The 24,121-nt window shown below is 44.8% G+C and overlaps 1 protein-coding gene across 2 annotated transcripts; it reads left to right on the top strand.

Annotated features, from left to right (window-relative positions):
- The first annotated feature begins 313 nt into the window (after nucleotides 1-313).
- Nucleotides 314-24,121, top strand: LOC140198216 (zinc-binding protein A33-like). Of its 2 annotated transcripts, XM_072259259.1 has the most exons (6): nucleotides 314-739; nucleotides 815-910; nucleotides 10,943-11,176; nucleotides 13,143-13,165; nucleotides 13,254-13,372; nucleotides 23,537-24,121. In XM_072259259.1, exons 1-6 carry the CDS (start codon nucleotides 329-331, stop codon nucleotides 24,067-24,069), a joined length of 1,416 nt encoding a protein of 471 aa, XP_072115360.1. In that variant the 5' UTR covers nucleotides 314-328; the 3' UTR covers nucleotides 24,070-24,121. The 2 variants fall into 2 exon arrangements, with proteins under 2 accessions (XP_072115360.1, XP_072115358.1); XM_072259257.1 differs by having other exon boundaries at nucleotides 329-910.

Raw genomic sequence — 24,121 nt, 5'->3', positions numbered from 1 at the left:
CAGCCTAACTTACCCCACAGAAGTGAGGACAAGACAAGACAGGACCGCGTTTCTTGTCCCACCCTGATGTAGAAATGGCTGCGGTTCCTTCACCTTGAACACTTGCAGAAATATCATATTCGTTCAACACACACAAAATGCTGGAGGAATTCAGCAGGCCAGGGAGCATCTGTAGAGACGAGTACAGTCGAAGTTTCGGGCCGAACCGCTACAGCAGGACCGTTCATCACTGAGAATGGCGCGTTTACTGGACAGTCTCGGTACTGCAGGGACTCAGCAGCTCCCCGAAACTGTAAGGATTCTGAATCAGGAAGTACCGGGAGTTAACATGGCTTCGAAACGACAGGCCGAGAGTTTAACCGAGGAGGTAATTTGTCCCATCTGCCTGGATTTCTTCACCGAACCTGTCACTCTGGATTGTGGACACAACTACTGTCGCCCCTGTATCACACAGTGTTGGGAAAGGCAGCAGAGAAACTCCTGTCCGGAATGTAGAGAGGAGATTGCAGACCGCACCCTCAATGTCAATCGGGCCTTGGCAAATCTGTCTGCGAAATCTCGAAAACTAAACCTGAATCCGAAAGAGAAGGAAAGTAAACTTTACTGCGAGGAACATGAGGAAGAACTGAAGCTGTTTTGTGAGACGGACAAGACACTGATCTGCGTGATCTGTGTGACTGCGCGGGAACACAAGTCCCACAACTTCATGCCGGTTAAAGAAGCCGTTCAAGTCTACAAGGTAAAAACAAATCACTTTCGATCTTTTCTGTTGTGCCATGTATTGTGTCTAATGCATTCTCTCTTTAATTCCCAGGATCGGGTTAAATCTTCCTTCGACTCTCTCACGAAGAACAAAGCAGACTTTGAGGAAATGGAGCAGCAACAGAAAGAGAAGATTTCAGGAATTCGGGTGAGGCTTTCTGAGTAGAATTTCTGATATTGTTGTGTAGATTTGTTCCCTTTAGTGTAGAAAATTCTAAATCAATATACAGAAGGACCAACTAGAGGGAATGCAATATTGGATCTCCTGTTAGGAAACGAGTTAGGGCAAGTGATGGAAGTCTGTGTAGGGGAGCACTTTGGTTCCAGTGATTATAACACCATTAGTTTCAATTTGATCATGGACAAGGATAGATCTGGTCCTAGGGTTGAGGTTCTGAACTGGAAGAAGGCCAAATTTGAAGAAATGAGAAAGGATCTATAAAGCGTGGATTGGGACAGGTTGTTCTCTGGCAAAGATGTGATTGGTAGGTGGGAAGCCTTCAAAGGGGAAATTTTGACAGTGCAGAGTTTGTATGTTTCTGTCAGGATTAAAGGCAAATTGAATAGGAATAAGGAACCTTGGTTCTCAAGGGATATTGCAACTCTGATAAAGAAGAAGAGGGAGTTGTATGAAATGTATAGGAAACGGAGTAAATCAGGTGCTTGAGGAGTATAAGAAGTGCAAGAAAATACTTAAGAAAGAAATCAAGAGGGCTAAAAGAAGACATGAGGTTGCCTTGGCAGTCAAAGTGAAGGATAATCCAAAGAGCTTTTACAAGTATATTAAGAGCAAAAGGATTGTAAGGGATAAATTTGGTCCTCTTGAAGATCAGAGTGGTCAGCTATGTTCGGAACCAAAGGAAATGGGGGAGATCTTAAATAGGTTTTTTGCGTCTGTATTTACTAAGGAAACTGGCATGAAGTCTATGGAATTGAGGGTATCAAGTAGTGAGATCATGGAAACTGTACAGATTGAAAAGGAGGAGGTGCTTGCTGTCTTGAGGAAAATTAAAGTGGATAAATCCCCGGGACCTGACAGAGTTTTCCCTCGGACCTTGAAGGAGACTAGTGTTGAAATTGCGGGGGCCCTGGCAGAAATATTTAAAATGTCGCTGTCTACGGGTGAGGTGCCGGAGGATTTGAGAGTGGCTCATGTTGTTCCGTTGTTTAAAAAAGGATCGAAAAGTAATCCGGGAAATTATAGGCCGGTGAGTTTAACGTCGGTAGTAGGTAAGTTATTGGAGGGAGTACTAAGAGACAGAATCTACAAGCATTTGGTTAGACAGGGACTTATTAGGGAGAGTCAACATGGCTTTGTGCGTGGTAGGTCATGTTTGACCAATCTATTGGAGTTTTTCGAGGAGGTTACCAGGAAAGTGGATGAAGGGAAGGCAGTGAGTATTGTCTACATAGATTTCAGTAAGGCCTTTGACAAGGTCCCGCATGGGAGGTTAGTTAGGAAAATTCAGTCGCTAGGTATACATGGAGAGGTGGTAAATTGGACTAGACATTGGCTCAATGGAAGAAGCCAAAGAGTGGTGGTAGAGAATTGCTTCTCTGAGTGGAGGTCTGTGACTAGTGGTGTGCCACAGGGATCAGTGCTGGGTCCATTGTTATTTGTCATCTATATCAATGATCTGGATGATAATGTGGTAAATTGGATCAGCAAGCTTGCTGATGATACAAAGATTGGAGGTGTAGTAGACAGTGAGGAAGGTTTTCAGAGCCTGCAGAGGGACTTGGACCAGCTGGAAAAATGGGCTGAAAAATGGCAGATGGAGTTTAATACAGACAAGTGTGAGGTATTGCACATTGGAAGGACAAACCAAGGTAGAACATACAGGGTTTATGGTTAGGCACTGAGGAGTGCAGTGGAACAGAGGGATCTGGGAATACAGATACAAAACTCCCTAAAAGTGGTGTCACAGGTAGATAGGGTCGTAAAGAGAGCTTTTGGTGCATTGGCCTTTATTAATCAAAGTATAGAGTATAAGAGCTGGAATGTTATGATGAGGTTGTATAAGGCATTGGTGAGGCCGAATCTGGAGTATTGTGTTCAGTTTTGGTCACCAAATTACAGGAAGGATATAAATAAGGTTGAAAGAGTGCAGAGAAGGTTTACAAGGATGTTGCCAGGACTTGAGAAACTCAGTTACAGAGAAAGGTTGAATAGGTTAGGACTTTATTCCCTGGAGGGTAGAAGAATGAGGGGAGATTTGATAGAGGTATATAAAATTATGATGGGTACAGATAGAGTGAATGCAAGCAGGCTTTTTCCACTGAGGCAAGGGGAGAAAAAAAACAGAGGACATGGGTTAAGGGTGAGGGGGGGAAAGTTTAAAGGGAACATTGGGGGGGGGCTTCTTCACACAGAGAGTGGTGGGAGTATGGAATGAGCTGCCAGATGAGGTGGTAAATGTGGGTTCTTTTTTTAACTTTTTAAGAATAAATTAGACAGATACATGGATGGGAGGCCTATGGAGGGATATGGTGCGTGTGCAGGTCAGTGGGACTAGGCAGAAAATGGTTCGGCACAGCCAAGAAGGGCCAAAAGGCCTGTTTCTGTGCTGTAGTTTCTATGGTTTCTATGGTTTCTAATAGCTGAATATTGCAGCTCCAGTGATCTGGGCTCAATCTGACATCTGGTGCTGTCTGTGTGGAGTTTGCATGTTCTCCCTGTGACCACGACAGTTTCAGTCACATCCCAGGGACAAGTTGGTTGAATGGTTAATTGGTTCCTGTAATTAACCCTACTGACTTCTTCAAAGACGGCACCGGTGCACCTCAGCAATGTTCTGCGGGCTGCTGACAAAACTTCTAAATGTATTTCTTCTAAATGTCCTCTCACTGCAAACTGTAGTCTGTAATTTCCTTTTAAGCAACACACTTTTCAAACGTTTTAATTAATTTGCAGTTTTTCTGTCTTCTGAAGCACTCTGCCGACATAGCTGCCAAACATGCAATTATGGCACGTTTAAGTAGATGAAAGTTAAATTTCTCACTTTTAGACTTAAGCCATGACTTCTGGTTGCACTCCCACCCAACCTCAGTGGAAAAAGCCTCCTTCTTATCTACCTGTGACCACTTTCAACGAATTATGGGGTTGTATTCCCAGATCCCTTTGTTCTACCACACTCCTCAGTGTCCTACGTTCACCATGTTGGACCTACCCTGGTTGGTCCTACTGAAGTGCAAAACCTTGTACTTGTCTGCTTTAGATTCCATCTGCCATTTTTCAGCCCATTTCCCAGCTGATGCAGGCCCCTCTACAAGCTATGATAGTTGTCCTCATCGTCCATTGCACCCCCAATCTTGGGGTCATCTGCAAATTTGCTGATCCAGTTAACCACATTATCATCCAGATCATTGATATAGAAGAGAAACACAAATAACCAAAGACCCAGCACCAATCCCTGTGGCACACCACTGGTCACAGGCCTCCAGTCAGAGAGGCAACACTCTACTACCACACTCTGGCTTCTCCCACAAAGCAAATGTTTAATCCAATTTACTACCTCATCCGGAATGCTGAGTGACTGAACCTTCTTGATCAACCTCCCATGCGTGACCATGTCAAATGCCTCGTTAAAATCCATTTCGACAACTGACACTGCCTCACCTTCATCCACACTGGTTAGTTCCCAGAAAAACTCTATAAGCTCGGTTAGCCATGACCTGCCACACACAAAACCATGTCACTCTCCTTTATGAGTCCACGTCAATCCGAATACTCTATCTGGTTTATTAGAAAATGTTCCAAATGCTTTTCCACAACTGATGTCAGACTCACCGGCCTATAATTTCCTGGTTTCTATTCAGAGCCGTTTATAAATAGTGGGACAACATTGGCTCTCCTCTAATACTCTGATACCTCTTCTGACACAAATGATGTTTTAATAGCCCCTATGCTATGATCCTGGCAATTTCTGCATTTGCTTCCTGTCGGGTCCGAGGGAGCACCTTGTCAGGCCTTGGGGATTTATCCACCTTGATTTGCCTCAGGGTTGCAAACAACTACTCCTCTGTAATCTGAACAGGGTCCATGAAGTTGATGCTGCTTTGCCTCACTTGAATAGGCTCTGTATCCATCTCCTGAGTAAATACAGACACAAAGAATGCTCCTAATATTGCTCCCATCCATTTTGGCCCCACACACGGATCACCATTCTGGTCTTCCAGGGGATTAATTTTGTCTCAGGTAATCCTTTTGCTCTCAATATACCTGTAGAATCCCTTTGGGTTCTCCTTCACCTTGTCTGCTAGAGCAATTTCATCCCAGCTTTTTGCCTTCCTGATTTATTTTTTTAAATGTTCTCTTGCATTTCTTGCACCCCATTAGCACCTCAGTTGTTCCTACTTGCTTATAGCTGCTATGCACCTGTCATGGTCCGGTCTGAAGTCCGCTTTCTGGTTCACAGTCCGGTCTGCAGGCTCCGGACTCCAGGACTTCTGGCTGTCCTTGTTTCAGTTGGACTTAATCATAAGCACCTGATGCTCATCTTGGGGCTGGGAATATAAGTGACCTGGAATTGGGTGTGGTTGCTGGGTTGTCTTGCCAGTCTCCCCTGGGAGCAACCCACTGGTGGGAGGCTGGTGCAATCATTGAGATATGGATTTTGCTGTTCCATATCCTGCCAAGGTTACTGGCTGCCTTGAGGCTTGGAGCCACCATGGACCTAGCTCCCTTCCTGTCCCTTGCATCCATCAGGTAAGCCAGGCTGATTGCTGTTACCCTGTGGTTGGCTCTGTCCCTTCCTGTCCCTTGTCTCTGTTGTGTAAGCCTAGCTGTTTGCTGTTACCCTGCGGTTGGTTCTGTCTCTTGCCTCCGTACTGGAAGCCTGGCCGTTTGCTATTACTCTGCGGTTGGATCTATCCCTCCCTGTCCTTGCCTCTGTGGGGTGGAATCCTGCATCCTGCCCAGGAGTTGCCTCCAGGGACCCGAGCCCGAGTCGGGTCTCCGCCTGGCCTCCAGGGACCCGAGCCCGAGTCGGGTCTCCGCCTGGCCTCCAGGGACCCGAGCCCGAGTCGGGTCTCCGCCTGGCCTCCAGGGACCCGAGCCCGAGTCAAGACCCAGGTTCCTTGTTCCCAGTCCCTTGTCCTGGTCCTGCTCCCCTAGCCCAGTCTCTGTTCCTGTCCCTACTCCTAGTCTTCCTGTCCTGTCCCTAACTCTAGTTCTCTAGTCAAGTCCTGTTCCTAGTACTTCAGTGTCTGTGTCTTGTATTTGGGTCTGTTCCCAATGTTCCCCCATTATGACAGCACTACCTCTTTTCTCTTAACCAGGGCCTCAATGTCCCTCAAAAACCAAGGTTCCCTACACTTGTCATCTTTGTATTTTGTTCTGACAGGTGCATACAGGTTTTGTACTCTCAAAAGTTTTCCTTTCGAAGGCCTCCCACTTTCCAAGTACAGCTTTGCTGGAAAACAGAGCGTCTGTATCCACATTTCCGATCATTCTGATAACATCAAAACTGGCCTTTTCCAATTCTGAATCTGAACCTGCAGACCAGACATATCTCTTTGCGTATTTACTTTGAAACTAATGGCTTCGTGGTCACTTGATCCAAAGTGTTACCCTACACAAACTTCTGTCACCTGCCCTGTCTGATTCCCTAACTGCAGATCCAGAATTGCACGCTCTTGTCAGGACTTCTGCATACTAATTAAAGAAACTTACTTGAATACATTTGACAGACTCTGTCCCATCTAATCCTTTTACAGTATGGGATTCCTAGTCAATATGTGGAAAGTTAAAATTACCTGCTACAACAACCTTGTGTTTCTCGCAATAAATCTCTTTACAAATTTGTTCCTGTAAATCCCTCCCTCAGACTGTTGGGTGGTCTTTAATATATCCCCATTGACACGGTCATACCTTTCTAATATCTCAGTTCCACCCCTAACACCTCACTAGCTGAGTTCCCTAGTCTGTCCTGACGGAGCACTGCCGTGACATGTTCACTGATTAGGAATGCCACCCCTCCTTTAATCCCTCCTGCTCTGTCATGTCTAAAACAACAGAACTCCGGAATACCGAACTGCCAGTCCTGTCCCTCCTGCAACCATCTCACTAATGGTGACAAAGTCATAATTCCTGGTGTTGATCCATGCCCTGAGCTCATCCGCCTTTCCTACGATCCTTCTTGCATCGAAATATACACAGCTCAAGACACTCGTCACACAATGTTCAAAATTTTGATTTCTGACTTTGTCTGAGAGCATACTAACATCTGCCTCCACAAACTCCCTACTAACTGTTCTGGCACTCTGGTCCCAATCTCCCTGCAGCTCTAGTTTGAACCCTACCATGCAGCATTAAAAAAACATTCCTGCTAATATATTAGTCTCTCTCTAGTTCAGGTGCAAATGACCCCTTCTGTACAGGTCCCACCTTCCCTGGAAGACAACCCAATGTCTAAAAATCTTATTCCCTCCCTCCTGCACCAACTTCTTAGCCATGTGTTAAACTGTATAATCTTACAATTTCTGGGCTCACTAACATTTGGCATGGGATTCCTGAGGTCACAACCCTGGAGGCCTCGCCCTTTAATTTAACACTTAACTCTCTGAACTCCCTTTGCAGAATCTCGACATTCATCTGCCCATGTCATTGGTACTGACATGAACCACGACTTCTGGCTGTTCACTCTCCCACAAGAATTCTGAGGGCTCTATCTGAGATGTCCCAGGCCCTGGCACCCGGGTGGCAACTTACTATGTGGGATTGTCATTCTCACACACAGAACGTCCTGTCCATTCCCCTATCTAATGAATCCCCTATCACCACAGTGTGCTTCATGTCCCTCCTTCCCTTCTGAGTCACAGAGCCTAGAGACCCAACTACTACTCTGTTAGGTCAAATGCCCCCAACTCCCAGCAGCATCCAAAGTGATATACCTGTTGTTGATGGGGATGGCCACAGGGATATTCTGCACTGACTCCTTAAAACCTTTCCCTTTCCTGACTGTCAGCTATTTACCTCTGTCCTGCACCTTGGGTGTAACTACCTCTCGATGTGTCCTACCTATCAACTCTTCGGCCTCCCAAATGATCGCAATTAGCAAACAGGCAACGGCTTATCATGACTACTTTCAACTAATTGTCAGGGACTTCAATCAGGCTTGTTTGAAGAAGACTCTGCCTAATTATCAACAACACATCACCTACAGCCCCAGGGGTCTCAACACTCTTGCCCACGGTCACATTATGATTAGGAAAGCTTGCCATTCCACGTCTAGACCGCATTTCAGGAAATCTGATCACTTGGCCTCCCTGCTCCGACCTGCGTCCAGGCAGAGGGTGAAGAGCAAGACTCCAGAGATGAGGACAACACTGAGGTAGTTGTGGGAGGCTGAGGAGCGGGTGCAGGTTTGCTAAAGTCGGTAGACTGGGCCGTGTTCAAAGACTCAACAGACAGTCTGAATGAATAAATCACGGTTATCACAGACTTTATGAAAACAGTGTCCCCACAAAATAATTCAAAATTTTCCTTAACCAGAAACCTGGATGAGTCAGATCAGTAACATTCTGGTCTGGCAAGTTACAAGCTTCAGTGGCTGAGATGGGAGAGACTGCACACACAACTGTTGCCCGGGTGCTTCACCAGTCGCAGCTTTATGGGAGAGTGGCAAAGTGAAAGCCACTGTGGGGATAAAACTCACATGAAATCTCCCCTTGAGTTTGCCAGAAGGCAGGTGGGAGGCTCTGAAGTCAGCTGGAAGAACGTTCTATGGTTTGATGAAACAAAAATTGAGCTTTTTGGCCATCAGACTATATGCTATGTTTGGTGTAAGCTGAACACCACCCATCATCAAAAACACACCATCGCTACTGTGAAACATGGTGGTGGCTGCATCATGCTGTGGGGATGCTTCACTGCAGCAGGCCCTGGAAGGCTTGTGAAGGTAGAGGGTAAAATGACTGCAGCAAAATGCAGGGAATTCCTGGAGGAAAATCTGATGCAGTCTGCAAGAGAACTGTGACTTGGGAGAAGATTTGTTTTCCTGCAAGAAAGTGACCCCAAGCACAAAGCTAAAGCTACACAGGAATGGATTAAAAACAACAAAGTTAATTTCCTGGAGTGGCCAAGTCAGAGTCCAGACCTCAATCCAAATGAGAATTTGTGGCTGGACTTGAAAAGGGCTGTTCACTCACAACCCCCAAGCATTCTGACAGAAAATTCATGTCCTAGGTCTCAATATAACTAGATCCTCAATTTTCAGATCCCAGTCAATTCAGTTTAGTAAAACTATCTCTGTCATTTTCCTCACTACAGGAACACCACAATGTTATGTGTTAGCCCCTTGCTCGACTCACATTATGACCGGGAGGCGAAACGTAACTCCAATGCCATAGTTAAGTTTCTTGATAACACCAGAGTCATTGGCCAACTGAAGGGTGCTGACAAATCAGGATATTAGGGAGACATGGAAAATATGGCTGATTGGTGTCATAACAACCTCTCACTCAATGTCAGCAAGACTAAGGAGAAGATTATTGATTTCAGCAGGAAGAAACAGGAGGTCCATACGCCAGTCTTCATTGGCATATCAGAGAAGGAGAGGGTCAGCAACATTAAATTTTACGATTATGAAGACACGTGGTCCTCTTTTGTTGTCATTTAGTAATGCATGCATTAAGAAATGATACATTATTTGCTCTGGTGTGATATCACAAAACACAGGACAAACCAGGTCTGAAAAAACTGACAAAACCAAATAATTATAACATATAGTTACAAATAGTGTAACAATACCATAACTTGATGAAGAAGTCTGTGCGCACAGTAAAGTTCAAAGTTTCTCAAATGTCCCACATCCCACGCAGACGGGAGAAGGAAGAAAAACTCTCCCTGCCATTGCTGACCACGGTCCGACTCTGAGTCATCCGAAAACTTCGAGCTCTGATCAGCTCTCCGACACCGAGTACTGAGTGCCATCTCTGTCTGAACGATTCGACCACCTTCTCGGTCACCAAAAGCAGGCAAGGCCGGAGATCTTGAGGCCTACCCTCCAAAAGATTCACGACCACACTGTAACGACAGCAGTGAACGGGCATTTCAGAAATTTCTCCAGATGTTCCTCTGTGCTTTCACGTCCATTCTCCATCAAATCAGAATTGTCCGCGGCCCCTATTTAACAGATACGATATCATTTTCACTGGAAAGCTGTGCACGCGCGGCGCGCCGCCATCTTTTCCTCCCTCCTCAATGATAACACGTGTTATCATTCCTACATATTATCATTTTTTCAGAGGATCTGTTCTGGGTCCAGCATGTAAATGTTATTACAGAGAAAGTATGGCAGCACCTCAACTTTCTTAGAAGTTTGTGAAGATTTGGCATGACATCTAGAACCGTGACAAATTTCTCTGTTGCTGAGACTATATTAACAGGTTGCATCGTGGCCTGGTATGTAAATACCAGTGTTGTACAGTAAAACCTACAAAAAGTAATGGATATAACCCAGTCTATCACGGGTGAAGCCCTCCCCACCATTGAGCACATCTACTTGGAGCGTTGTCACAGGAAAACAGCATCCTTCATCATGGACCCAAACCGTCCAGTCCATGCTCTCTTCTCGCGGCTGCCATCGGGAACTCGGTACAGGAACTTCAGATCCAGCCACCAGGTTCAGGAACAGTTACTACCACTGAACCATCAGGCTCTTGAAACAGGGGGGATAACTTCACTCATCCCATCACTGAACTGTACCCACTGAACTCGACTCACAATCACTCACAATCAAAGACTCTTCATCTCATGTTCTCATTATTTATTGTTTATGTATTTATTATTATTATGGATTTTTTTCTTTCTTCTTGTATTTGGACATTTGTTGCCTTTCTTTGCACATTGATATAGGATGCAGTCGTTCAATTGCGTTTCGTGTATTTAGTGTGACTACCTGCAAGAAAAGGAATCTCAGGGTTGTACATGGTGACACATCTGCACTTTGATAATAAATTTGCATTGAACTTTGAGCTTGAGATGGGGTGTATGACTCAGGTCGGAGTTAATGGACACGTGAAGGAGAAATGGGTTCAGGACAACATGAGGAAATGGGATTGATGGGATTGCTCTGAGAACCAATATAAATGTCATGATTTGAATGCACACCTTCCATGTCAGAAGGAAATATAACAAAACAATATAGTAAATTAATCTTCACCTTTCACTTGACAGAAACAGTCACACATCCTTCAGTTCCACGTCACATCACAGTTTGCTGAACTGCACCAGATTCTCACTGAGAAAGAGCAGCGCATACTCAGAGATCTCAGGGAAGAAGAGGAGAGGATTCTAAAATCAATGGAGAAAAATCTTCACGAGATTCAAAAGAATCTAAATTCTATTCAGGAGGAGATCTCAAGGTTACAGGAACAGATGGATCAAAAAGAGAGTGTGATATTTCTCAGGGTGAGAGATTGTATTTCTTTTTGCTTTTGTAAGAGTAGACAAAATTTGGATCAGTATATTTGAAGTAACTGTGATATTTACAAATGGTTTTTGTTATGTGGTTGGCAATAATGGATATATCAATTGAGTCAGGTTTTATAAAAACAAACAAACATTTATTAAACTCTTCTCAAAAATAGCAAAATGTATTCAAACGACTAACTTAAACAGAAGTTAACTGCTATACAGCAACTCTGGAACAGTTCTTGAGACCTCCAACCTGAGTTTAGCCTCATCATGGCAGTAGAGGAGGCCATGTATGGACATATCTGAATGGGAATGGGAAGCAGAGTTGAAGTGGGTGACAACCGGGAGATCCTGTCTGTTGTGGCGGACGGAGCGGAGGTTCTCGACGAAGCAGTCCCCCAATCTGCGTCGGGTTTCACCAATGTAGAGGAGGCCGCACCGGGAGCACTGGATGCAATAGATGACCCCAACAGACTCTCCGGTCCCGATCTGGAGAGGGTCCCAACCCGCTTCAGCTTGGAGGAGCAACACCTCATATACCGTCTAGGTAGTCTCCAGCCCCTTGGTATGAGCATAGAATTCTCCAACTTCCGGAATTCCCTCCCCCTCCCTTCCTCTATCCCTATTTCACTCTATCCCCTCCCCCAGCTCCCTCATGGTTCCGCCTGTTCTTCTACCACCATTGTTTTCAGGGCTATGATGTCAATGCTTCCCCTCCCCCACCCCTTTGTCTTTCAAATTACTGGTCTTTCAACTGACGCTACAAGCATTCTTCAAATCCTTTCCCATCTTTCATTCTTCAGTCCTGACGAGGGGTTCTGGCCCGAAGCATCGACTCATCATTTCTGACTGATGCTGCCCGGCCTGCTGAGTTCATCCAGTGTACTGAAAATAAATTGGCTTAAAGGAACTGACCTTTTCCTGGCGAATGAACCTGCACTAACTTCCCTGCTCTTGCAGGAGTTATCTCAGATACAGTTCACCGTATTCTGAACGAATCCTCAATGAGGTCGATCCTTCATTAAACAATCTTCATCTCCAAAACTATTGCATAGGTACTTGGTGAATCAAAGATACACCAACAAAGCTGGCAGCCATTGGCAAAACTGCCGGCACAACAATTCTGTACCTTACAATAGAAAGTAAAACTCTGTTTTTAAAACAAAGCTGCGTCATGAGATGAATACGCAGCATAACGGAGTAACTGACGAACTAAACTGAAAACTCAACAGAGAAAACTAACTGCGTCACACCAGGGGTCTCCCATTTATACCTGTTGTGAACATGTCATCACGTGACCTCCCACTGGCGGGAAAATTACATCACCCCACCATCGCAAGACCATTACGTAATGGTCATCAGATACGCAATTACATCATGGTCATAAGACAGTCACAAGATACCCATGAGGTATGCAACAGTTGTAAACTGAGTTAGAACAGAAAGACATTTTGGAAGTTCAGGACTGTTGTTCCAAAACTGGACTTCCACAATATCGGTCTGTCACAGGATAGTCTGCAATCTACTTGTGAATGAGTTACTCTGAACCTAACACTGAACTGGTGATTGTTTCCTCAATTCCCATATCAAACATCCCTGAAACTCACATTAATATCCAGTTCCAGTCACATACTGTGAGTGTGTCTGGTACCGTGGGTGGGAAGGTCTCTCTGTCAATCGGTGAGAGCAAAGGATCAATTCCAGAATGTGACCCACACATCAGATTTATCATCAATAGGTAAATGCATTTTCCATTAGATTAGAGAATTAAGGGAAACCTACACTGTTTCTTTACATTTTCAGAAATGCTCCTGGTCATTTACCATGCGGTTCTGTGTTGTTCGTACATGCATGTGACTGTAGGAATGTGAATTTACAACATCTTGTAATGATTTGGATGAAATTCAGGATGAGGACTGTAAGTCTCAGTCTGTTCTGATTTGTGTTTTATTTATTTCAGGAGGAAACTCGTCAGAAAAGGAGGTAGGATCTGCTCTTATACTGAATCTCCGTATGGATTTGTAAACTAGTTCAATATTACAATTTATAACCAGCAATTTTATATTTGCAGAATTAGTGATGATCTCCAGCAATTGTCAGTGACAGATGGTGCTCTTCCAGTTGAAAAATTTGATCACCCTTATTTGTTGAACTCAGCGTTGAGAGAAACACTTAATGACATTAATCGAGGTAAAACTTACACTGATTCATTTGTCCTTGTTTATGAGATACAATTCATTAGAATTAGAAGCAAAGATTATCTGTAATAATGGACTGAAAGGGAAGTGTAGTTTTATTCCAGCTTCAATCCTACGTGTTGGGAAACATCAGTGTCACATGGTCAGCTGGAGATGTCTGACCCCTGAGCACACTGACGCAGGGGCACAATACAACAATACACAGGACTGTTAGATTAAACACTGGTCCCATCCAGACTATACAGGACACAAATGTGAATCCTACCACATAAGGAGGGGAATTAATATTCATTTAATGACATTATAGGGAATAATGGGCAGGCACTGTAGCATAGTGGTTAGTGCAAAGTTATTCCAGCTCCGGGTGTCAGATTCCGAGTTCAACTCCAGCACCATATGTATCTTGCCCCCTTGACCACGTGGGTTTCCTCCGGGTGCTCCTGTGATTGGACTCGAGTCAAATAGGTGGGTTGCTGCTCAGCGTAGCTCTCTTTAGGCTGGAAGGGCCTGTTCCGTACTGTATCTCTAAATAAAATAAAATAAAGCTTGTATCAGTGTAGTGTACGGAAAGATCAGAAAGATATACACGAGACCCTCGGGCGCCGCTGACCCTGTCTGTAATTGCAGACTCAGGTCTGCCCCCTGCTGGACTCACGAGTCTCACTGTTGTTATCAAACCACCACTTTGAATCATTATAAGTCTGAGCCCAGACACACCAACCAGTTTTGACCTCGGTCAAGATTTCACCAGCACCTCCTATTTTATAATGTGGTATGTTCCAAAATATCATTTCCAAAACTTATTTTCCTCAATTCCTTGGATTCCTGGGAAATACACAGATGAGAAATATTCATATAAAACCACTTCCCTCCGCAGTGGCTCCAGATTGTTCCTTAAAGAGACCAATTCTTTCACGAGTTACTCTTTCATTTAATATACAGATAGAGCCCCTTAAAACTGCCCTTTACCTCAGTGGTGGGGTGATCACATGTTCACTTTCTGCCCTTAAATTTCCCTCATCCGTACACTCCTCTGTCTCTGAAACTCCTCAGGTCAGAGAGCTGTGACCAGGCGTTCCTCAGAGTTCAAACTTCCCTTGTTCACTCTTTGTGACCGGAGCCTCCACGATGTATTTTCTCAGTTCCATATATAACCATATAACAATTACAGCACGGAAATCGTCCCTTCTAGTCCGTGTCGAACTCTTACTCTCACCTAGTCCCACCGAGTAACCCTCCATTCCTTTCCTTTCCATATATCTATGCAATTTAACTTTAAGTGACAACATTGAATGTGCCTCAACCACTTCTGCTGGAAGCTCATCGCACACAGCTACCACTCTCTGAGTAAAGAAGTTCCCCCTCATGTTACCCCTAAACTTTTGTCCTTTAACTCTCAACTCATGTCCTCATCTTCCCCACTGTCAATGGAAAAAAGCCTATCCACATCAACGTCAACTCTATCAATCCCCCTCATAATTTTAAACACCTCTATCAAGTCCCCCCTCAACCTTCTATGCTCCAAAGAATAAAGACCTAACTTGTTCAACCTTTTTCTGTAACTTAGGAGATGAAACCCAGGCAACATTTTAGTAAACCTCCTCTGTACTCTCTCAATTTTATTGACATCCTTCCTATAATTTGGTGACCAGAACTGTACACAATACTCCAAATTTGGCCTCACCAATGCCTTATACAATTTCAACATTACATCCCAACTCCTATACTCAATGCTCTGATTAATAAGGACCAGCATAGCAAAAGCTTTCTTCACCACCCTATCCAATTGAGATTCCACCTTCAGGGAACTATGCACCATTATTCCTAGATCCCTCTGTTCTACAGCATTCTTCAATGCCCTACCATTTAACATGTATGTCCTATTTTGATTAGTCCTACCAAAATGTAGCACCTCACATTTTTCGGCATTAAACTCCATCTGCCATCTTTCAGCCCACTCTTCTATCTGTCCTAAATCTCTCTTCAAGCTTTGATAACCTCCCTCATCATCCACAACACCACCTATCTTAGTATTGTCTGTATACTTACTAATCCAATTTACCACCCCATCATCCAGATCATTAATATCTATGACAAACAACATTGGACCCAGTACAGATCCCTGAGGCACGCCACTCACTACACACTGTCCTCCAATCTTACACACAGTTATCCACCACTACTCTCTGGTGTCTCCCATCTAGCCACTGCTGAAGCCATTTTACTACTTCCATATTAATGCCTAACGACTGAACCTTCCTAACTAACCTTCCGTGTGCACCTTGTCAAAGGCCTTACTGAAGTCCATATAGACAACATCCACCGCTTTACCCTCGTCAACTTTCCTAGTAACCTCATCAAAAAATGCAATAAAATTTGTCAAACGTGACCTTCCACGCACAAATCCATGTTAACTGTTCCTAATCAGACCCTGTCTATCCAGATAATTATATATATCATCTCTAAGAATATATTCCATCAATTTACCCACCACTGACGTTAAACTCACAGGCCGATAATTGCCAGGTTTACTCTTAGAACCCTTTTTAAACAATAGAACCACATGAGCAATATGCCAGTCCTCAGTACCCTGGTCACATGGTCTGTGGTGACCATGAGACCAAATTAAACTAATTCCACCTGGCTGCCCACGTTTTACATCCCTCCATTCCTGGCCTGTTCATCTCTCTGTTGAATTGCCTCCTAAACATTGCTGTTGTATCTGTTTCCTCAGTACTCTGAAAATATTCCTGTATAGGCCTCATTTCTTAATGCTATAATGTGGTGACTTTGGGATGATACCAGTTGTAGACATTATTAGTAGTAATAAATAATAATGTATTTATTATTATTATTATTACTCCAAAGCCAATAACAAGCAGCTGGAGGAACTCAGCAGGTCAGGAAGAGTTTGCAGAGACAAAGAGATGGTCAAAGTTTCAGGTGGAGACCTTGCATCAGAGTCCTGCCTCTCTGGTCTCTTGAGAGACCAAGTGAGACCTCACCAAAGTTTTGATAGCTGCAACAGAACTTGCCAACTTCTACGTTCAATGCCCTGACTGGTGAAGACAAGCTTGTCCTCCACCTTCCTGACCACACTCTGAACTTCTGTTGCCACTTGAGGGAGCCGTGGTCTTGGACCTCACTGCTCCAGGTTAAACTCCATCAGCCATTTCTCCATCCAGATCTCCAACTGATCCTTGTCCATAGAAACCATAGAAACTACAGCACAGAAACATGCCTTTTGGCCCTTCTTGGCTGTGCTGAACCATTTTCTGCCTAGTCCCACTGACCTGCACACGGGCCATATCCCTCCATACACCTCCCATCCATGTATCTGTCCAATTTATTCTTAAATGTTAAAAAAGAACCTGCATTTACCACCTCATCTAGCAGCTCATTCCATACTCCTGCCACTCTCTGTGTGAGGAAGCCCCCCTAATGTTCCCTTTAAACTTTTGCCCCCTCACCCTTAACCCATGTCCTCTGTTTTTTTTCTCCCCTTGCCTCAGTGGAAAAAGCCTGCTTGCATTCACTCTATCTATACCCATCATAATTTTATATACCTCTATCAAATCTCCCCTCATTCTTCTACCCTCCAGGGAATAAAGTCCTAACCTATTCAACCTTTCTCTGTAACTGAGTTTCTCAAGTCCCGGCAACATCCTTGTAAACCTTCTCTGCACTCTTTCAACCTTACTTATATCCTTCCTGTAATTTGGCAACCAAAACTGAACACAATACTCCAGATTCGGCCTCACCAATGCCTTATACAACCTCATCATAACATTCCAGCTCTTATACTCAATACTTCGATTAATAAAGGCCAATGTACCAAAAGCTCTCTTTATGACCCTATCTACCTGTGACGCCACTTTTAGGGAATTTTGTATCTGTATTCCCAGGTCCCTCTGTTCCACTGCACTCCTCAGTGCCTTACCATTAACCCTGTATGTTCTACGTTGGTTTGTCCTTCCGACGTTCAATACCTCACACTTATCAGTATTAATCTCCATCTGCCATTTTTCAGCCCATTTTTTCAGCTGGTCCAAGTCCCTCTGCAGGCTCTGGAAACCTTCCTCACTGTCTACTACACCTCCAATCTTTGTATCATCAGCAAACTTGCTGATCCAATTTACCACATTATCATCCAGATTATTGATATAGATGACAAATAACAATGGACCCAGCACTGATCCCTGTGGCACACCACTAGTCACAGGCCTCCACTCAGAGAAGCAATTCTCAACCACCACTCTCTGGCTTCTTCCATCGAACCAATGTCTAATCCAATTTACCACCTCTCCATGTATACCTAGCGACTGAATTTTCCTAACTAACCTCCCATGCGGGACCTTGTCAAAGGCATTACTGAAGTCCATGTAGATAATATCCACTGCCTTCCCTTCATCCACTTTCCTGGTAACCTCCACGAAAAACTCCAATAGATTGGTCAAACATGACCTACCACGCACAAAGCCATATTGACTCTCCCTAATAAGTCCCTGTCTATCCAAATGCTTGTAGATTCTCTCTCTTAGTACTCCCTCCAATAACTTACCTACTACCGACGTTAAACTTACTGGCCTGTAATTTCCCGGCTTACTTTTCGATCCTCTTTTAAACAACGGAACAACATGAGCCACTCTCCAATCCTCCGGCACCTCACCTGTAGACGGCGACGTTTTAAATATTTCAGCCAGGGCCCCTGCAATTTCAACACTAGTCTCCTTCAAGGTCCGAGGGAACACCCTGTCAGGTCCCGGGGATTTATCCACTTTAATTTTCCTCAAGACAGCAAGGACCTCCTCCTTTTCGATCTGTACAGTTTCCATGATCTCACTACTTGTTTCCCTTAATTCCATAGACTTCATGCCAGTTTCCTTAGTAAATACAGATGCAAAAAACCTATTTAAGATCTCCCCTATTTCCTTTGGTTCTGCACATAGCCGACCACTCTGATCTTCAAGAGGACCAATTTTATCCCTTACAATCCTTTTGCTCTTAATATACCTGTAAAAGCTCTTTGAATTATCCTTCACTTTGACTGCCAAGGCAACCTCATGTCTTCTTTTAGCCCTCCTGATTTCTTTCTTAAGTATTTTCTTCCACTTCTTATACTCCTCAAGCACGTTATTTACTCCCTGTTTCCTATACACGTCATACAACTCCCTCTTCTTCTTTATCAGAGTTGCAATATCCCTTGAGTATCAAGGTTCTTTATTCCTATTCACCTTGCCTTTAATCCTGACAGGAACATACAAATTCTGCACTCTCAAAATTTCTCCTTTGAAGGCTTCCCACCTACCAATCACATCCATGCCAGAGAACAACCTGTCCCAATCCACGCTTATTTTGATCCTTTCTCATTTCTTCAAATTTGGCCTTCTTCCAGTTAAGAACCTCAACCCTAGGACCAGATCTATCCTTGTCCATGATCAAGTTGAAACTAATGGTGTTATGATCACTGGGACCAAAGTGCTCCCCTACACAGACTTCTGTCACTTGTCCTAACTCGTTTCCTAACAGGAGATCCAATATTGCATCCCCTCTAGTTGGTCCCTCTATATATTGATTTAGAAAACTTTCCTGAACACATTTTACAAACTCTAAACCATCTAGACCCCTAACAGTATGGGAGACCCAATCAATATATGGAAAATTAAAATCCCCTACCACCACAACTTTGTTTCCTGCAGTTGCCTGCTATCTCTCTGTATCTGTATCTCTTTGTCTTACTGTATCCTTCAACAATCTTCTTGCTATCCACAACCCCACCAAATTTGTGCCAATTCAGGTGTGCAGGCCACATATATCACTCACCAACAGAGTTACCAGCACTGAACTCTGAAATATCTCTCGTCACAGACCTCCAGGCAGAAAAACACTCCTCCACCACAGCCCTCTGTCTTCTGTGGCCAAGCCAATTGTGAATCCAATCTACATTCCTCTTTTGTAATATGGATGAATTCCAAGACATAGCGACTCATTTGTCTTAATTCCCCGTCTCCCATACCTGTCTCCATGGGAAGTACATGAAATGCCTCTCCCTCGTCCTGTGACTCCAGATATCAACGACCACATTGATCCTGAATGGGCTGAAACCCTGGATCAGGTCTGAGAGTGGAATGTGGGTGATGGGTGGTGGAGGTAGGTTTGTGGCAAAGGGGACAAAGATCTTCTGTTGCCATCTGCATTAATGGTTCATCCACACGCTTCTCACCACTGGCCCATCCGGTTCTGGTTCCATCTGCCATTCATCTCTCTCCTAATGGTTCCCATTATCACCTCCTTCACTGATAAGATACCTTCACATTCTCTCCCTGCTCCGTCTCCCTCTCATTTTATCCTCTGTGTCTCCCCTCTCCACCCTCAGACCTGACGTAGGGGTTTGACCCGAAACGTCAACAGTCCCTTTTTCCACAGATACTGCTCGACCCACTGAATTCCTCCAGCAGATACTGTGAGGCTCGATAATTCGATATATTTAAGGTGGATTTGGAAAAACTTTTGAAAGATTGAGTGATTGAGGTTTTGAGGATCTGGTACAGAAGAGGAATTAGTTCCGGTATCCATCAGTCACTGTCACATTGAATGAAGGGCCTGTTCCTGTGCTGTACTGTTCTATGTTCTCTGTTCAGATGAATGAGAGGAGATATCAGGGAAACACAAAATTCTTCCCGGGTTCAGCAGACAGGATGCAGGGAGGATGCTTCCCTTGTCTGAGGAGTTGAGGGTCAGGGGTCACTGTCTCAGGATGGGGTGAACCCTCAGAGGATGGTGTAGCTTTGGAATTCTCTGCACCAGAGGCTGTGGGGTTTCAGTCATTCAGTTCATTTAAAGTCACAGAGTCATTTTCTTACCACACAGAAACAGCCCCTTCCACCCATCAACTCCATGCTAACCTATTTACCCATCTATACTCATCTCATTAGCTGGTCAGTGTCATTCTGTGTCTTGTGAACTGCAGTGTCTGTTTGAGTCTCTTAAACACAGTGATTGTACCTGATTCCATCATCTCCTCTGGCAGCAAGTTTCAACATCAACCACTCACTGTTCAAATAGACTCACCTTAAACTCCTTCCTCCCACCTCAGACATGTGACCTCTTGTATTTGATCCCCCTCCTGTGGGAAGGAGATTTCAACCATCTGCTCCCTCTGTGCCCCGGTTTCAATGGATTTCTGGGAATATACTAACAGAGTTGTTAATGTTTTGGGTGGAGAATTAGGGAATTGGTGTGGGAGTATGGTCTTGTCGATTTGCAGATTAACCCCACAGTGGCCTGGCCAGGAGTTCAAATTTGGATATTTCCAGATGTGGAAATAGATTTGTCATTACTGGGGATAGACAGGGTCTTGTGGGTGATGAGATGGTGTCTGGTCATTTATGGCAGCAGTATTTTGCCCTTTTTGCCTATTTTCACAGATGGTTCTAAAGACCCAGTCAGCAATGGGTAGCTCTGTGATATTTATCCCCTGGTTTAATGCCGAGCTGGGGAAAAGACTGACAGGTGGATTATCTGTCTATACAGCAGAAGTTATGGCTATTATGATTAGATTGATGTTGTTTACAAGTTCACCCTGGTAACCTCTGCGACGACACTGGTGCCAAGCTCTATCGGTGCTTGTCCTTCCCTTGGACTACATCAGTGATGAGGAGAAGGGGAACCCACAGCATGTACAACATCTGGTTCTTCAAATCTTCCCACCCACACTTGCACCCTGGAGAGGACACGGTCCACCAAAGGCGCAAACCCATAATCCCTTGGGACTGATGGCTGTCTATAAATTCAGGGGAGGGGCCATTTGGGATGGAATAAGAGGAAAGATGCGTGATTGGCGAGATTGAGGTTAGGATACACAGATCTGCACTCCACTTTGGCACTTGTTGGTAAGTATGGGACTGAGTCGTGTGATTTTTTTTAAGGGATCAGAGACAGTGGAAAATGAGATCATGATGTGCCACAGATATTTGGTAAACATAGGAAGCTGTTTAATCAATTATTGGGCAGATCTGTGGTGCCAAGGCTGCAGGATATTCTGACACGTGAAGCAGGGATGTATAAGTCATGTAGGACCCCGGTAAAGTTTTTATTTAAAACAGGTTTGGGGGGCAGCACCTGATCCCCATGACAGCTCCTATCATACTCCAGTCCAGTAGGTGGCAGTAATGCACCTTCCTGATCAGTGCGAGCTGCCATTAGCACAAAAGTCAGTGGAAGAAGAAGGTTCGGTGCTCAGTTGTCAGCTGGACTCTGGATTCTCGTCTCAGTCTCGTATCGTGTATCGATTCTCGTCTCAGATACTCCAGCACCTGGGTCCTTACCGTCCTCGCCTCGGACTCTCGTCACAATATGTGTATCATCAGTAGGTACGGGTGAGGGGCCAGAAGACTGTAGGTGGCTATTGGTAAACATTTATTTAAGATCGACTGTCGGGAAAAGCCTGGGAAGTACAGACCGGTGAGCGTAATATCAGTGGAGAATACATTAATGGAGGGGATTCTGAGAGACAGGATCTACAATCATTTGGACAGGCAAGGACTAATCAGGGTTACCCAGCCTGGCTTTCTGTATGGATGAAGAAAATGGATGATGGAAATGCAGTAGACACTGTCTACATGGACTTTATTGAGATATTTGTCAAGGTAGTTTATGATAGAATATTCCAGAGAGTTAGATCACGTGGGCTATCTACAATCTGGCTAATTGTATACAGAACTGCCTGGGTTGTGGCCTGTGTCCAGTGGTATGCTGCAGGGATTGGTGCTAGGTCCACTGCTTTTCATCATTCATATGAATAATTTAGAAGTGGGAGTAGGTGACATATTTCATAGATTTGTGGAGGACTCTAAAATTGTTGGACATTGAGAACTGGAGGGTTTGGGTTATAAGGAGAGGCTGGGAATTTTCCCTGGAGCTTAGGAGGCAGCCAGAGGAAGTGCAGAAGTGGGTGCTGTTAAATATTTTTAAAGAGAATTGAACTGGTTCGTGGATAGGATAGGGTTAAAGCAATGATGGGCAAATGGGACTAGCTCACTGAAACAAGTTGGTCAGCATGAGTGAATTCGGCCAAACAGCCTGCCTTACCTCATTGTTAAATGCCTCCAGTATTCACTCACCCCATCCTCATCTAACTCCAGTGTTGCTCCCCCCCCCCTTCCTCATAAACATTTCCACTGGTTATCTTCCTTTTTCCTTTCTCTTGTTCAGTTGACTTGCAGGTACAACAGGTTATTAAGAAGGGAAACAGAATGTTGGCCTTCTTTGCTGGAGGGATTGAATTCAAGAGCAGGGGGGTCATGCTGCAACTATACAGGGTACTGGTGAGGCCGCACCTGGAGTACTGTGTGCAGTTCTGGTCTCGATACTTGAGGAAGGATATACTGGCTTTGGAGGCAGTGCAGAGGAGGTTCACCGGGTTGATTCCAGAGATGAAGGGGTTAACCTACGAGGAGAGATTGTGTCGCCTGGGACCATACTCTCTGGAATTCAGAAGAATGAGAGGGGATCTTATAGAAACATACAAAATTTTGAAAGGGATGGATAAGATCGAAGTAGGAAAGTGGTTTCCATTGGTAGGTGAGACTAGAACTCCGGAACATTGCCTCAGGATTCAGGGGAGAAGATTTAGGATGGAGATGAGGAAAACTGTTTTTCCCAGAGAATGGTAAATCTGTGGAATTCTCTACCCAGGGAAACAGTTAAGGCTTCTTCACTAAAGGCATTTAAGATACAGTTAGATAGATTTTTACATAGTAGGGAAATTAAGGGTTATGAGGAAAAGGCAAGTAGTTTACGGACAGATCAGCCATGATCTTATTGAAGGGCGGGGCAGGCTCGATGGGCCGAGTGGTCTACTCCTGCTCCCACTTCTTATGGGAAACATCCACAGTCCATCTCACTCCACATATGCTGCTTAAACCATTGAGTTTCTTCAGATTCTGTGCGTTTTGAGCCGGTAAACTCTGCTCGCCATCTCAGACTAAAAACCTCGGGAACGTATTAGTTGTCCATCCGCTCAAACTCCCGGGAAAGATTTCTGTCGGCCACTCGCCTGCGCCTGAGACTCTCCCCCGGTCCGGTCCCGGGGCCGCGCTGCCCGAGTCTGCCCCCGATCCCCGGGGACTCTCTAATTCTCTGCTTCTCCCCCCAGTCTCTGTCACCCTGGATGTGGAAACGGCGAATCCGGAGCTCGAGGTGTCTGAGGATCGGAAGAGTGTGAGACGGACCGAGACCTGGATGAATCTCCCTGACACCGGGAAGAGGTTCACAAACCGGCTTTGTGTGCTGGGATCGGAGGGATTCACATCGGGGAGACATTACTGGGAGGTGGAGGTGACGGGGAATCGGGAGTGGGGTCTGGGAGTCGTCGCAGAGTCTGTGGAGAGGAAGGGATGGGTCACAGCGAGTCCGGAGACCGGATTCTGGATCGTCGGGCGGTTTAATGACGAGATGTGGGTTTACACCTCCCCTGTGTCCCGTCTCCCTGCCGGTCCCATCCCCGGGAGGGTGGGAGTTTATCTCAGTTACGAGTCCGGGACAGTTTCATTTTACAACGCGGAGACAAAGTCCCATCTCCACACCTTCACTGGGAATAAATTCACGGAGAAACTTTATCCTATCTTTGGGATTGGGAGTGAAAACGAGTGGCTGAGAATCTGCTCCGGTTCCGCTCCGGGTCTGTAAACGGGTCAGGTCCGGGACCGGCGTCAGGAGTAAGTCAGTGTAAATAATAAAT

The sequence above is a fragment of the Mobula birostris genome, chromosome 5 (assembly GCF_030028105.1).
Source record: "Mobula birostris isolate sMobBir1 chromosome 5, sMobBir1.hap1, whole genome shotgun sequence".
In the NCBI taxonomy this organism is placed as follows: domain Eukaryota; kingdom Metazoa; phylum Chordata; class Chondrichthyes; order Myliobatiformes; family Myliobatidae; genus Mobula; species Mobula birostris.
This window is presented reverse-complemented; position numbering and strand designations above follow the sequence as displayed.

Coding starts and splice junctions, on each gene's coding strand:
- LOC140198216 (XM_072259257.1), top strand. CDS start 329: ATGGCTTCGAAACGACAGGCCGAGAGTTTAACCGAGGAGGTAATTTGT. Junction 911..10,942: donor AGAAGATTTCAGGAATTCGG/GTGAGGCTTTCT, acceptor TTCACTTGACAG/AAACAGTCACACATCCTTCA. Junction 13,373..23,536: donor ACTTAATGACATTAATCGAG/GTAAAACTTACA, acceptor TTCTCCCCCCAG/TCTCTGTCACCCTGGATGTG.